The 15,959-nt window shown below is 52.1% G+C and overlaps 1 protein-coding gene across 4 annotated transcripts in view; it reads right to left on the bottom strand.

Annotated features, from left to right (window-relative positions):
• Positions 1-15,959, bottom strand: part of C8H4orf50 (chromosome 8 C4orf50 homolog) — a 65,543-nt gene that overhangs the window by 26,147 nt on the left and 23,437 nt on the right. For all 4 annotated transcript variants that reach the window (XM_021100974.2, XM_084970821.1, XM_013978516.3 and 1 more), the window contains 3 exon segments: positions 12,992-13,103; positions 12,198-12,298; positions 7,253-9,742 (listed from right to left, as the gene is read on the bottom strand). In XM_021100974.2, the coding sequence (XP_020956633.2) occupies positions 7,253-9,742; positions 12,198-12,298; positions 12,992-13,103 (2,703 nt within the window).

Below are 15,959 nucleotides of genomic sequence, written 5' to 3'. Positions count from 1 at the left end.
TAGGGCCTCACCCATGGCATAGGCTAGGGGTCAAATCACAGCTGCAGCTGGCAGCCTACACCACAGCCACAGCAATGTGGGATCCAAGCCGTGTCCATGACCTACTCCACAGCTCAGGGCAACGCTGGATCCTTAACCCACTGAGAGAGGCCAGGAACCAAACCCACATCCTCATGGATCCTAGTTGGGTTCATTAACCACTGAGCCATGATGGGAATTCCTACTTTCTGCTTTTTCCAACCCTCCAGGCTTGTTCCTGCCTCAGGGCCTAGCCACTCGCTTCCCTCTCTGCCTGGAATGTTCTTCATCCGCTGCTCCTTTCAAACTTTGAAAGCTTCCACTCGATATTCACCTCCTCGGAGTTCCAGTTCCTACCAGGTCTGACTAGCTGGGAGCTGATAACTCTCAGAGCTGAGAGAAATGTATAGAGACAATTCTTTGGAGACTTTAAATGGCAGCCCATGCAGGGCTACAATCCCTGAGCAAAAGGGTGCATGACAAGGTGAGCTCAATATTCTCCCTGGATTTCTCTTGGGAGCCTTTTCCAAACCATGCTCCAGGGAAAAAGATCCCAAGCTGAATGTGGTGGTCCTGCTGGGTGGAATCAGAGACTGGGGTTGAGGTTCAGGGATGTTCTAATATCTGGGATTTGTGGGGAAAAGTAACAGGGAAAAGAGAGATGCAGAGAAGAAATCCAGATACCATCCTGGAAAACTCTTGGGTCCTTGGCTGAATCCTAAATGGTGCAGCATGGTGCAAGACTCTGAGGCCTTGCAGAGAACAGCCGTGGGGAGGTCAGTTGCTAAAGAGATCCCACACCGCTACAAAGATGGCAGTGCTCTGGCCAAGCCAAAGGGAGAGTTTGCTGACTGCTCTGGGAGCTCAGCCGTTATCATTGAAAGGCTATATCCTAGAAGAAGGACCACCATGTTAGAAGTAAAATCAAGCCCTGAGACTGAGGGGAAACTTGAAATAAACCTGCCCAGGGATGACATGGACTGCTGATCATTCACCTACCTACCAGAAGAAAACTCACTCAACGTTAGAGGAAGCTAATCAGCAGGAATCTCTACAACATGTTCTGCACAATGTCCAACATAAAAAAAATTACCAGTCACATGAAGAAGCCGAAAAATGAGACTTAACCGAGAAATAACAGAGTCAATAGAAACAGACCCAGAGACGATGCACATAGTAGGGTAGCAGACAAGACCTTCCAATTATCTATGATCATGTATTTTATAAAACATAGGAAAAGCTACAGGCAAATGAATGCAAAGATAAAGTATTTCAACAAAGAGTCAGAATCTTTTTTAAAAAAGATAAAAGGGATATTCTAGAACTTCAAAATACAAGAAATGAAAATTAAAAATGATTGGATGCATTTATTAGAAGACAGGACACAGATGAGCATGGGATTAGGGAACTAAAAGACAGGTGAACAGAGAATTCAAACTGATGCACAAAGGGGAAAAAAAGGAAAAAACAGAACAGTTTCAAAAGAGGTGGGGTATAGTAAGAAAAAAAATCTCTAGGAGAGGAGAGAAAAATAGAACAAAGTATTTGAAGAACCAAGGGCCAATAATTTTCCAAATCTGATTAAAGACCTAAACCTACAGTTTCAAGAAGTTCAGAAAAACTGAGCAGAATAAACATAAATAAAACCTCATGTGCATGCATAATCATCTAATTGGCAAAGCCCAAAGATAAAGAGCAAACCTTTAAAATAGTCCAAGATAGGGAGTTCCCGTCGTGGCGCAGTGGTTAACGAATCCGACTAGGAACCATGAGGTTGCGGGTTTGGTCCCTGCCCTTGCTCAGTGGGTTAACAATCCGGCGTTGCCGTGAGCTGTGATGTAGGTTGCAGATGCGGCTCGGATCCCGCGTTGCTGTGGCTCTGGCGTAGGCTGGTGGCTACAGCTCCGATTGGACCCCTAGCCTGGGAACCTCCATATGCCGCGGGAGCGGCCCAAGAAATAGCAACAACAATGACAACAACAAAAAAGACAAAAGACAAAAAAAATAAAATAAAATAAAATAAAATAAAATAGTCCAAGATAAAATGACACATTTCTTTCTGGGGGAAAAAAAAGACAAATTACTCCATTTCTGAACAGAAACTATGGGAGAGAAAAGACAACGGAATGAGGCATTTAAAGTGTCACAAGAGGGTGACTTACTTAAAATTCTGAATCCAGAGGGGAAAAATCTTTTAAAAGTGGAGTTGAAAAACTGTTTTCATAAAAAGAAATTTGAGAGAATTCATCACCAGGAGACCCTGATGACAAGAAGCAACCAGTTCTTCAGGCAGGTGTAAAACAGACCCACAGAAGTAGAAGAAAGAACAAACAACAGAGTTCCCTGGTGGCTCATGAGGCTAGGGATCCAGCATTGTCAGTGCTATGGCCTGGGTCGCTGCTGTGGCTTGGGTCAGTTCTGCGGCGTGGGTTTGATCTCTGGCTCAGGAATCTCCGTATACCATGGGCGCAGCCGAAAAAAAAAAAAAAGAAGAATGAATAGTATATTATCCATCAAAGTAACATAGTTGACGAACATAAATAGTAACAAAGATGAAAAGGAAGAAATGGAGTTAAACCATTAACTCCATTTTTGCATCTTCTGAGACACGATAAAAGCACTCGTTTAAAATAAATTTTAGCAATTAATAGATACATTTTGAAATTTCTAGGATAACCAACTAAAAGAATGACACTGAAAGGTGTAACAAAATAAGCTAATGGAGAAGAAATGGAAAACCAGAAGATAGTGTACTGACAGGTACCAAAAACAAAGGTAGGAATGAAGGAATACGAGACAATAGGATAGAACAGACAAATAGAAGAAACGGCAGGAAGGCGAAACACAAAGACGATTACATTACCAGGAACATGAAATGAAAAGGGACCCAACACTCCAGCTAAAATCCAGACGATGTCAAACTGAACTGAATTAAAAAACCAAAAAACAACAAACGACTACATGTTGTTTCTAAGGAACCTAATTTAAACATACGTGTACTACAGGCTGAAAGATGAGTGGTGTAAAAAAGTTGTGTCACGGTATGACGGGGTCACTTTGTTGTACAGCAGAAATGGACAGAACAACGTAAATCAACTATAATAGAAAAAATAAAAGCCTAAAAAAAATAAAAAGTGAAAATTAAAAAAAAAAAGGTTGTATATCATGACAACACTAACTTTAGTATCAGAAAAAGTCACCTTTAGGGGAAAAGGAGTGAGAGATAATGAAAGCTAGTTCATAATGAGCAAAGAATCTATTCAGCAGGAATACATCACAGCCCTAAATCTGTATGCATCTCGCGATAATTTCGAAACATATGAATCAACACCAACATAACAAAAGAAGAAATTAGCAAGTGCACACTCGGAGTGGGAGATGTCACGAGACTATTCTGTAGATGACAAAACAGGTAGAAAACTCACCCATGAGTGAGAGAGCATGGAAAATTTGATTAGCGTAATTAACCAGCTCGGCCTAATTAATACTCAGCAACCACAGAACACTCATTCTTTACAAGCGCACATGGACAATTTACCAAAATAGGTCATAACATGGTCCAGCAAACAAATCTCAAGAAATTTCAAAAGATTAGCATAATCTAGTGCATGTTTTCTGGCCACAGTGAAATAAAATCAGACATCGGTAACAAAACATACTTAAAAATTCCACAGATGCTTGGAAATTCAACAACATGCTTCTAAATAATGCATGGGCCAAGGAAGAAATCATGATAGAAATCAGAAGCTATTTTGGACTGAACAGACAAAAAGTACAACATGTCAACCTGCGTGGGATACAGTTGAAACAGTGCTTATCGAGGAAACCGCAGGCGTGAACGCACAGATCACAGAAGGAGAGCAGTCGAAAATCAGTGATCTGAACTTCCAACACGAGAAGCCAGAAAAAGAACAGCCAATTAGACCAAAAGAAAGGAAATAATGAAGATATTAGCAGCTACCGATGAAGTAAAATACAAAGAAGACAGAAAATCAACAAAACCGAAAGATGATCCTATGAAATGATTGATAAAATTGGAGAGACCATCATTCATAAGTCCACGAATAACAATTGCTGGAGAGGATGTGTGCGGGGAGTCGAGGAGATGCAAGGACTCGAAAAAAGGACCTTGCCTGACGGCAGAAAACCTGAAGGCAGGTTCCTACCCAAGGACGGAAGCTCACCTGAACGGTGAAGCCGAAGGTGGGCCTCTGGTCAGGATGAAAGCCTGCCTGCACGGTACAGGCCGAGGGCAGGCCTCAGGTTACACGGCTCTCACTTCGATGTTGATGGGGAAGAATTGGGGCTTCCCTGGGGAAACAATGTCCATGTTTGTGTCGGAGAACATGGGTTGTTTCTCGGGTGACCTCGTCTTTCCTGTTGTTTTACTTGTTATTCAGTTTTCCTCAGTCCTCCCTGATTGTTTACTTATTATTCTTATTTTCCCGTGGTGATGTGTGATTTAACAAAGTTACAACAGTAACATAATAAGCATTTCATCCTGGAGGACTCGCCCCTTTTCAAATCCAACCTAATTAAAAACCTAGTGTTTCTCTCCTAACTAGGTACACAGTAAACTTTAGAGTTAGGATTTTGATGAGGTCCATAGAAGTTAGACATATATTATTCCTGACCAAAAGACACCTAGCTATGAGGTATAGAAGCTTTTAAGTGATAGCTAGTTAAGTTGGTTTATATTTTCTTACGCTGTCTCCCTGCCATAACGCTTTAAAGATAAGCACCAGCCTAAAAACAAGATTTGGGAATGCCCAATTCTTGTGTCTGTGACCTCTTCAACTTGTGGAGACTGGCTGGCCATGGGATGGTTGGTACTGAGTCTCCCCCTTTCCACGTGATGTATTGTACCTAACTGCCCTTAAATTGTACTCACTAAATGTAGTTAAAACAAAGATCTTAAAAGCTGCTGTACCATGTAAAAGTTAACCAATGTACTTTTAACACTATGATGCAATCTGTAGTTAGAAACTGTCTATATAATCAACCACTTATGCCAATAAAATGTGGGCAGTCCAGCGCCCTGAAAGAAGGGACAAAGAGGCTGTCTCCGTGCGCATTCGCTGACACGTGTCCATCTCCTTTGGGGCGTATATACCCCGGCAGCCAGACCTGGCCTCCTGCAGATGTGGAGAAAAGGGACCCTCCTACACTGTGGGTGGGAATGTAAATTGGTGCAACCACTGTGGAAAGCAGTATGGAGGTTCCCCAGAAAACTAAACATAGAACGGGCATATGACCCAGCCATCCCCCTCCTGTGCATATAACCCGGCAAACCTTTCCTTGAAAAAGACACATGCACCCATATGTTCACTGCAGCACTATTCACAACAGCCAAGACATGGAAACAAGCTAAACATCCATCAACAGATGAATGGGTTCAGAAGAGGCGGTATAGGAGTTCTCATCGTGGTGCAGCAGAAATGAATCCAACTCAGAACCATGAGGCTGTGGGTTCTCTCCCTGGCCTCGCTCAGTGGGTTAAGGATCTGGTGTTGCCATGAGCTGAGGTGTAGGTCGAAGACATGGCTCGGATCCCGCGTTGCTGTGGCTCTGGCGTAGGCCGGCAGCTGCAGCTCTGATTTGACCCCTAGCCTGGGAACCTCCATATGCCACAAGTGCGGCCCTAAAAAAAAAAAAAAAAAAAAAAAAAAGAGAGAGAGAGAGAGACGTGGTATATGTACACAGTGGAAAAAGGAGAAAATAAAGAACAAAATAATGCCATTTGCAGCAACATGGATGGAACTAGAGACTCCCATACTAAGTGAAGTAAGTCAGAAAGAGAAAGACAAATACCATATGATATCACTTATATCTGGAATATAATACACAGCACAAAGGAATCTTTCCACTGAAAAGAAACTCATGGACTTGGAGAACAGACTTGTGGTTGCCCAGGGGGAGGGGGAGAGAGTGGGATGGACTGGGAATCTGGGGTCAACAGAGGCAAACTATTGCCTTTGGAATGGATAAGCAATGAGATCCCGCTGTATAGCCCTGGGAACTATATCTAGTCACTTGGGATGGAGCAGGATGGAGGATAATGTGAGAAAAAGAATGTATATGTGTATGTGTGACTGGGTCACTTTGCTGCATGGTAGAAAACTGACAGAACACCAACGATAAAGGAAAAAAAAAAACTGGAGAGACAGAGAGGCAGAGAGAATAGACATGAAAGTATACAAAGGGCTCAATTCGAAATATCCTACAGACATTGGAGACCACGGGAACCCTACACGAGCATTTCATCCTAGGAGTCCTGAAAGGCAAGCAGTGTCCAGGGATGAGGAGAACAACTCAGAGCAGTCATAGAACTAGCATGTGTAGAGCTGGGTTTGAACACTGATTGAGTTCTAAAGCCCACGGCCCCTCCTCTCAGGACGCAACGCACAGCGTGAGGTGTCGGCTAAAGCTTTGGTGGTGATCAGATGGTAACGTATAAATGTATCACGCCAATGCGTTGTACCGCTTATACTTACACAATGTCAGTCACAGTCGATGTCAATTACATCTCAATATAAACAAGTAAATAAATAAATACAGAAAAAGACTCAACTGCAGAATTACGACTTGAGCTTCTTGAAAAACTTGGTGTGAAAATACGAGCTCTGCTCTTAAAGTGTAAACACCCCACTCCCACCACCAAGTCCCACCAAATACCGATTTGAACAGCCTAAGTGAGGGACAGGCGTGCAGCTTAAGTCATAGGCAAGAATAAAGACCATGAAGCCTGACCACCCAGGTGGAGTCTGGGCTCCGTCCCCCAAGCTGTGTGATTTGGGGTGAGTCACTTAACTTCTCTGTGCCTACATCTTCTCAGCTGGTAAATGGGGAAGCTGATTGTCCCTCCCTCCTAGGGTTGCTAGGGGCACATGGGTAAAGCATGTGGTCGGTGATATAAAAAGTTAGTAAGATGGAATTCCCATCATTGCTCAGTGGTTAATGAACCCAGATAGCAACCATGAGGTTTCAGGTCCAATCCCTGGCCTCGCTCAGCAGGTTAAGGATCCAGCGTCACCATGGGCTGTGGTGTAGGTTGCAGATGCGGCTTGGATCCCACATTGCTGTGGCTCTGGTGTAGGCCAGCAGCTGTAGCTCTGACTCGACCCCTAGCCTGGGAACCTCCATATGCTGCAGGTGCAGCCCTAAAAAGACAAAAGACCAAAAAAAAAAAAAAAAAGTTAGTAAGATGATTAAACAGCCATCAGAGTCAACCTACCTGGAAGCCACTGTGTGGGGACCTCGGAGCTTGTCCTTGGTCTGCAGGACACCACGGTCTTTTAGGCGCTTCTTTCACTCCTGCCCTATCGGAGCTTCCCTGCAGGGCACTGCATCTGGCAGCATTTCCCCGGACCAGAGATGGAGCAGTAGAATCTGCAGTCCGTCTGGAATTTTCCAGGCTTAAACGAGGTTCCGTCCACTCTCCAGCCAGACCCATTTCCTGCTCTGAGGGCGGCCCGGGGACGCTTGCAGTCAGTTGTCCTGAAAGCTGGGTCACCTGCACCCCTCTTTCTACAGTGTTCACCCTGTCCACGGCCATTGTGCTTTTCTCCTGGCGATGTCCCCCGGCTCTCAGCAAACGCACCCCCTCTGGGCTGCTCCCCGCCGCCACCTCCCGCTCCAGGACTCGGATCCTGCGTGGAAGGGCTTCATTCTCCCCTCGGAAGGCCTGGATCATGTCCTCGATGCCCCGCGCTGCATCCTTTATCAGCTCTTTGTAACGGACCCCGAGCTGCGAAATCAGCGCACCGAGCTCCCCATTTTCCGGGGTGACGGGCTCCGTCGCGCCTCTGGATTTTCTGATGCTCGCAGACCCAGCTTTGCCGAGCCGCCCCAAGTCCCCTCTCAATCGGTCGTTTTCCTCCTCGAGCTCGGAAATTCTGCGGTAGCTCTTCCCGTTGCAGTCCTCGAGGTCCGCGATGACCTGCGCGCACTGGTCCCGCTCCCCCTTTAAGTCCGAGATGGCTCCGAGCAGCGCGCCGTTCTGCTGGTCGAGAGTGGCTATTTTGCTCACATGTCTCTCCCTCTCTTTTTCGAGGGCACGCAGTCTTCGGCAGCATCTCTCCCGCTCTGCCCGAAGCTTGGCGTTGTCCTGGAAAACTTGGCTTCTCTCTTTCTTCAATCCAGACATGAGCCGATGGAACCTTCTCCTTGCTCTCCTGAGGGCGCTCGGATGCTGAGCCTGCCCATTCCAACCCCGCTGGGAGGACCCCTCGGGAGGGCTCGGGCTCAGGCCCACCCCATCCAGCCCCAGCCTGGGAAGACTTTCGGTTCCCAGGGCCTCCGTCCCTCCCGGCTCAACATCGTCACCACGCATCTCCAGCTTTGCTTCTTCGGGAAAACAGCAATGCAAACCCTGGTTGGCCAAAGCCTGCTGAGGATGCTCGTCTTCCCGGCCACTGTGCCATCTCGGAGCAAAACTCCAAGCCTCTCCTGCCAGCAAGGAAGCTGCCCCTCCACGTCCCCCACTGCCAAGCTTCAGGATGGAGAGTTGCTGGAAACAAGCCTCCATCTCCTTTTCAAATTCCTCTATTGTGAGTGCAGAGCCCTCATGTCCTTTGCTCGGAGGCCAAGGCTGACTGGTGGGTTCCGTCCCCTGGGGCGATAAAGCCAATCCAGGAGATGGTGGCAGACCCCCCTCCTCCAGGAAGAAAAGCGTTTCCCTGCCCCTGCTGTCCTCAGAGCCAGGCTCTCGGTGGACATGGCTGGGGGCGGGGCTGGACCCTTCCAGATGCATCACTGGCTCTTCCTCCTCCTCCTCCTCCTCCTGTCCTTGCTCCCCAGGGCTTTCCTCTGGCAGAAGCTGAGCATTCCCAGACCCCACGCGGACTTCCTCCTGGCCCTGAACCCTCCGCCTGGCTCTGCCCAGCTGAGCGCCCATGAGAGGTGGCCCACTGGCGCTCTGAGCCCTGGAGAAGGTGGCTGCAGGGACCGCCTCTGATGATGGTGGTGAAAGACCGCCTCCCCTGCCTCCTCCTCCTCCTCCTCCTCCTCGCCCCTTCCTCCCCAAGGATTCGGGACCCTCTGTGGGCATCGAGGCCTCCCCCTGCAGAAGAGGCAGAGGAAGCTCCCGCTTGGACCAAGGGCAGGGGGCTGCAGCCTGGGGTCGAGAAGCCCCGGTCTCATTCAGCGCGCCCTCTGTGGCCCTGACACCAGCCTCCAGGCTCAGGCTCAGGCTCCCATCGCCTTCCTGGCTCGGCTGGCCCCTGTCACCAAGGGCTCCCTCCTTCCGGCCCCATGTCCTCTTCGCCCGCATCTCCAGTCTCCGGGCGGGGGCTCCTCCTTCCTTCCACAACTCTTTTAGATCCTCGGGCCCCGTCCTGGGAAATCGGTGATCTGCAGCATGTGGGGACTCCTGGCAGAGGCGAGCATCAAGACTCCTTGCTCGGTGACCCCGGCCAGTGGGCGCTGTGGCTGAGGGAGCCGGTGGGGGTCTGACCTTCAGCATCTGCTGGGCTTGCAGGTCTTCCGGGGAAGCTTCCAGGGGCAGCAGCGGCAGCGGCAGGAGAGCTGGGTCCCCAGGCCGCCCCCAGGGAGTGGGTATGGATGTCTGCACCAGAAGAAAGGACTCCCGGGCTGGGGGGGCTGCTGGCTTCTGCTCTGAAATCCAGGCCAGCTCCACAGGAAGGAGAGAGCCGTCCACGCACTGCCCCAGGGGACAGTCCCAGATGAGAAGAATCTCCTCACCCAAGCTGGGCTCGGGAGTGACCTAGGGGTGGGAAGAAGAGATAAGGTGTGCAGCAGCCCCTGCCCCACAGAGCTCCTCCCCACCCCCTGACCCCTTCTCCTCGCCCAGCCTTATAGACACACCTAGCCTGAGGCCACCCCAGGGCCTTTGCACCTGCTCTTCCCTCCTCCCAGAATATCCTTCCCCCAGATGCTCTCATAGCTCACTCCCCTGCTTCATTCATCTCAGCTCAAATGTTACCTCCTCAAAAAGGCCTCCATGGAGTTCCTGTTGTGGGTCAGTGGTAATGAACCCAACTAGCATCCATGAGGATGAGGGTTCGATTCTTGGCCTCGCTCAAGTGGGATCAGGATCCAGTGTTGCCATGAGCTGTGATGTAGGTCACAGACCCGGCTCGGATCCCACGTGGCTGTGGCTCTGGTGTAACCTGGCAGCTCCAGCTCGGATGCAGCCCCTAGACTGTGAACTTCCATATGCTGCAGATGCAGCCTTAAAAAACCAAAAAACAAACAAAAAAAAGGCCTCCTTGACCTCTTCCACCACTGCCTGTCCACTGGCGCTCTCCGCCGTCCCCACGGCACCCTCCACTCTCCTGCATCTTGGAAGATACTTGTGTGTATTACTGGGTTACACCCCCCCATAGCCCCGCACTGTCCAATATGGTAGCCGGGGGCCCCACGGGGCTCTTCAAATGCAAAGCAATGAAATAAAAGTTAACAGTTCTGCAGTCATCCCAGCCACGCTGCAAGGGCTCAGAAGCCACATGTGGTTCATGGCTACAGTACTGGGCAGCACAGATGCAGACCCTGCCAGGCCATGGAAGGCCTAGTGGGTGGGGCTGGGTGGTGCTGACATAGCCTAGAACAGTCCCCGGCACACAGGAGGTGTTTGATAGATAATTTTGAATACATTTCTATATCCACGTATTCAATGTATTTAACCAGAGAGAAGACTGGCCCCGCTCAGAGAACAGAGCCAGGCTGGGCTGAGGCCCTGGAGCCGAAAGCTGACCTCATCCAGGCTCGTGGGGAGCCCTCGGCGCTCATGGGACCAGAGCCCCTGCTCCCGGTGGCCGCTCCCAGGCTCCCACCCTTACCCGGAGGGTCTTCCCACCTGGCCTTCCCCCGGCAGCCCCATCCCTGGCTTTCTGTCCGTCTAACTCCATTCTCCACTGGAGTCCAGCTTTCCCATGAAGCTCTCCCCCGTCCAGGGGCCATTCTCAGCTCTTTTCCCACTTTGGGGGTGATGCAGCACCCACGGTAGCTCAGAGCAGGGGGGGATGAATGAAAGGGAGGAAGCGAGGAAGGTCCCTTTCTGTCTGTCTGTCTGTCTCTCTGTATGTACATCTGTCTGCCCGTCTATGTGTCTATATGTCTGTCTGTATGCATGTCTGTATGTATGTACGTGTGTCTATATGTGTGTATGTATGTACACATGTCTGTCTGTATGCAAAGCTGTCTGTCTGTCTGTATGTAGGGATGTCTGCATGTATGTCTGTATGTCTGCCTGTCTGTTGTCTGTCTGTATGTATGTCTATATGTCTGTCCGTCTTTATGTCTGTATGTCTATATGTCTGTCTGTCTTTATGTCTGTCTGTCTGTCTGTATTTTGTGGCTGCACCTGTGGCATATGGAAGTTCCTTGGCCAGGGATCGAATTGGAGCTATGCCATAGCTGCAGCAACACCGGATCCTGTAACCCACTGCATCGGTCCAGGGATTGAACCTCCATCTCTGCAGTGACCCGAGCCACTGCAGTCAGGTTCCTAACCCCCTGTGCAACAGTAGAAACTCCCTTCTCTCTTTAGAACCACAGAGCCACATCAGGGCTGGTGGGAACCAGGCCCCTGACCCTTAGGGGACAGTGTGGTGCAGAGCGTGGCCTATGGACCCTGGACCCTGGTGCCCTCCGGGGCTACGAGGTTGGGAAATCACGACTTCCTCCTCGATGGAAAAGGGGCCGGGCTCTCGCCCCATGGGTGGTGGGAGGTTTCAATGAGATGAGGTTGGCTACGTGGCAGCCGGGCCCGGGCACACAGATGGGGCGCCCGTCCTGCCCACTCCCACTAGGACTTGGGGTGTTCCAGTCTGTCCTCAAATCTCCCCCTCAATGATTTCCAGAAAGTTCTTCCAAACCCTGAGCATCTTTACCTCTTCTCCCACCTCCTGCACGGTGGCCACACTGTGCAACACACACACTAGGACTACTCGGACCCAGCTGGCGCCCTGGACACACAGAAAACCTTGAGTGGGAGTTTCCACTGTGGCTCAGCCGGTTACTAGGAACCTGACTGGTATCCATGAGGATGTGGGTTTGATCCCTGGCCTCGCTCAGTGGGTTAAGGATCTGGTGGTGGTGTGAGCTGTGGCGTAGGTCACAGATTCAGATCTGGCATTTCGAGCCCTAGCCAGGGAACTTGTACGTGCCGTGGGTGTGGCCCTAAAAAGACAAAAAAGAAAGAAAGCCTCCGCCCTCACCTGCGCATGGTCAGATCCTGCGAGGTCTCCTGGGAGCGTGTCCGCGGGGGTCCCTGGGCCTGACATCAAAACGCAGGTGCAGGATCCCTGGGAGGGCTGGCCTGGGAAGAGACAGGACCCAGGGGTTAAAGAGACCCTCCCAAAAGCTTTCCCATGAGGGCCACCAGCAGTGCCACCTGCCCTTAAGATGAGATGGCACTTCTCGCTTTAGGGGACTTTGAGCCCCTCCAGGTGGCCTGACGGCCACCATCACCTGTCAGGAGGGACCCAGGCTGGGAGACTGGGAATGACCAGCCACTGAAGAGTGGTGGAGCCCATTCTGGGAGCCACCTCCACTGACCACAAAGCCCATGCAGGCGTCAAAGCCCACCACAGCCCCGCACCCTGTGGGTCACACAGGGCGGCGATCTCTGGCCCCAGCAGCTCCCAGACCTCACGCTCGTCTCACACCTGAGCCATCACCAGGGCAGGGGGGCAGGTCAGAACAGCTCTGGTCACTCCATGGTCTTCTGAGGGGACCAAGGCTGCCCCCCACCCCCCGAGGCCTGGGGCCGTGAGCCCGAATGTCTGCTGGAGCCAAAGTCAAGGGTCTTGTCCTGGACACTGAAGACTCTGAGCCCGCTTTCCCAGCTGTGTGTGTGGCATTGAGCCAGCGACACTGCCTCTCTGATCCTCAGCTCCCTGTCGGTGGAGACGTCCTGTGGGGACGGCCACCCCACTCCCCAGCACTGTGTCATCAGGATGTCATAAGCGAGCTAGCCCCCGGGGGCGAGTCCCTTCAGGGCCCCACGCACCTGCTGAGCCCGATGGTCCGGGCGCCCTGTCGGAGCCTTGGCTTCCACAGGCCTCCAGCGCCTGCTCCCTGGGCAGAGGCTGCAACTCATCCTGAGCGTGGCCCGGGCCATCCTTGAGGAGGACACACGAAGTCAAGAGAGCCGCCAGTGTCCCTGGCTGACATGCTCCCTCCAAGCCTGTCCCCCCCGAATCCCTCCCGAGGACCCCAGGAGAGAGTCAGAAGCCCTCCTTGCTTGATCTTGGGCCTACTGCCCGAACTGCCTCCCATTCGGACCTGAGCTCCAATGAGCAGCTTGTCTACTCAGCCAAGAGGCCCCTGGGCTCCCCAGGGTGACATCAAAGGCTCCAGGCCCCTCTTTCCTGGGCGGAAGTTCCCTCTGTATCTTCCCCGGGGGGCAGGGTTTGGGGGTGTGCCTGCCCAGGGCCTCCAGGAGGTCCTGGGGCTCAGCTGTCCACATGCCCCAAACGCCATAGCCAGGTTTCTCTGGGCGGTACCCCTCTCCCCTGGACCCCACCCCCAAAGGCAAGTGGGGGAGGCAGTGGGGAAGCTCCCAGCGTGACACACACCCCCTCCCCCTGCAGAGCACGTAAGAGGCAGGCACCTTGACTGTGGCTATAGCAGTGGAGGCAGGGGGCTGGCAGGAAAACTCAGCTCCAGCTACCACCCACGAAGGGCTGGGGGACAGGTCTCCAGCAGGATCCCGACACCCCAGGTACTTCTAATTCGGTTCTAACAGGTGCTGCTTGCATTCCACCTGCTTCCCTGCTAGACCTGAGGTCCTTCGGGACGGAAACGCGCCTTCGGTCTGTACCACTGCCCTAGCCTGGTACACACTAGGTGCTTAATCAATGCTTGATAGTTGGATGGTCAGACAGAACCTGCAGAAAGGCAGACATTTCTGACTCGCTGTGCGTTTATTCGACAAACACTTAAGCTCCTCCCGTGGGTGAGGCGCCCCTCCAGGGGCGGGGGAAATGGAGGGGACAGATGATGTCCTGTCGCCTCCCCGACCTGTCCCCCAGCTGCTCACCTGCTCTCAGCAGACCCCTGCATCAATTCCTAACTGGGCCTCCTGCTTCCCTCCCATCCTGCCAGCAGCAGCCAGGGACACCCCCTAAAAGGCCCCCTCGGACCTGCAAGTTCCCCGCTGGCCCCCTTGGTCCAAGGAATCCGTCTTTACACTGAAACTGGGCACAGGAGGCCGTGCAGGGCTGTCCCCACAGCTCCAGACCCTCCTCGACCGGCTTCCACTCTCAGCGCCTCCGAGTCCCCTCCCCACCCTGGTTCCCGCCGGCCTCTATCCCTCCGTGTGGGCGCCGGTGCCCCTGCCTGCCTGGTGCATCCTCCCGGGAAGGGTGCCAGTCACCTGCTGCATCCTCACGAAGCCCCCCACACCTGGCCCTCGGCGGCTCGCCTCCACCCTCCTCAGCAGCCCGGCGATGGCACAGAGATGGAAACTGGGGCGGGCTGCTCTCCTGTTTCCAACCCTGCCACGCTTCCCACAGCCCTCAGCCCCATCGCTGCTCCTTGGACGGACTTTCTCCCTCCCGCCCTGGGGCCTTGCCCCCCCTGTGCCTGGCGCCTACACCTCTCTTCCCGACCCCTTTGCCGGGCCCACGTTGCCCCCGGGCTCAGCTTAAAGGCCAGATCCTCGTGTGGCTTCCCCGACTCTCCCCCGTGAAGCCCCTCCCTCCCCGCAGCACCTCCTCCTCACGGCCCAAGTTCACCTCTGTGGGACGGTCTGTGTCGTGTCCCGTTCTCCTCACGGACCAGGGGTCTCAACCCTGGTCACACGTTCGAATCACGCGGAAGCTTTCAAGGAGAACCAAAGCAGGGCCTCAGCCCAGACCAAGTAAAACCAGAGGGCACGGCCTTCTGCTCCGCATCCAGCCGCGCCTGGCCTGCCCAGGTGGGTTGCCCTTCGGCTCACAGCCCTTTGGGGACCTCTCGGTTTTACCCACTGGCTCCCCACTTGATTAGAATGAAACGTTTGGTCAGCGGGGTAGCACCACCATCGGAACAAGGCAGAGAAGAGGAAACGAAGCAGGAACAGAGAGGAGACAGAAGGGAAAGGAAGCGAGAAGGTCAATGAGAAAGAGAAAAGAGTGAGGACTCGAGCACAGAAAGGGAGGCGAAATTCAAACACCTGAGAACAAGCAAGAGAGAGAAGCAGATAGAGCTCCTGTTGCGGCGCAGCAGAAACGAATCTGACTAGGAACCATGAGGTTCCCGGTTCGATCCCTGGCCTTGCTCCGTGGGTTAAGGATCCAGCATTGCCGTGAGCTGTGGTGTAGGTTGCAGATGCAGCTCGGATCTGGCGTTGCTGTGGCTGTGGTGTAGGCCGGCAGCTGGGCTCCAATTAGACCCCTAGCCTGGGAACCTCCATATGCCATGGGTGTGGCCCTAAAAAGAAAAAAAAAAAAAAAGAGAGAGAGAGAGAAGCAGGAGGAAGAGCGAACAGATGAAGGCGAGTGGAGGGAGGACAGTGTCTAAAGCCACCAGCATTCTACCTGTCATTTCTATTTGGATTTTGTTCCAATACTCGAGTTGACTTTGATTCAGTTCCCCAAATCCTCACTGAGCACCTACTATGGGCAGGCCCTGCCCTGGGGCTGGAGACACAGCCATGGGTGACACAGACCCCTGCCTCAAGGAAGTGACATCCAGTGGAGGACTTCCTAGGAGATGATGCGATAGCCCCTTCCTGTCTCATCTGATGAAATTTATACCCAGAGAGGGAGAGCAACTTGCCCAGGGTCACACAGCACACACAGTGGGAGGACAGGACCAGAACTCAGGTCCCTGAATCTGATCCTGGCTTTCTCTCCCCCTTCCTGCCTCTCTGTTCAGTCTTGTCAGCCTTTCCTGCTTTTCAACACTCTTGGGAGATATGAGACTTTCATTTGAACGTGGGATTACTTTGAAAGATAAACAAGAAGAAAATGAGGCATACAGTGATATCCAGA

The sequence above is a fragment of the Sus scrofa genome, chromosome 8 (assembly GCF_054392235.1).
Source record: "Sus scrofa isolate SSC_HxYL_T2T_F1_AM1 chromosome 8, Sscrofa_HxYL_maternal_Yorkshire_Landrace_v2.0, whole genome shotgun sequence".
NCBI lineage: Eukaryota > Metazoa > Chordata > Mammalia > Artiodactyla > Suidae > Sus > Sus scrofa.
Note: the sequence above shows the minus strand (reverse complement) of the source record. Positions and strands in the feature narration are given on the sequence as shown.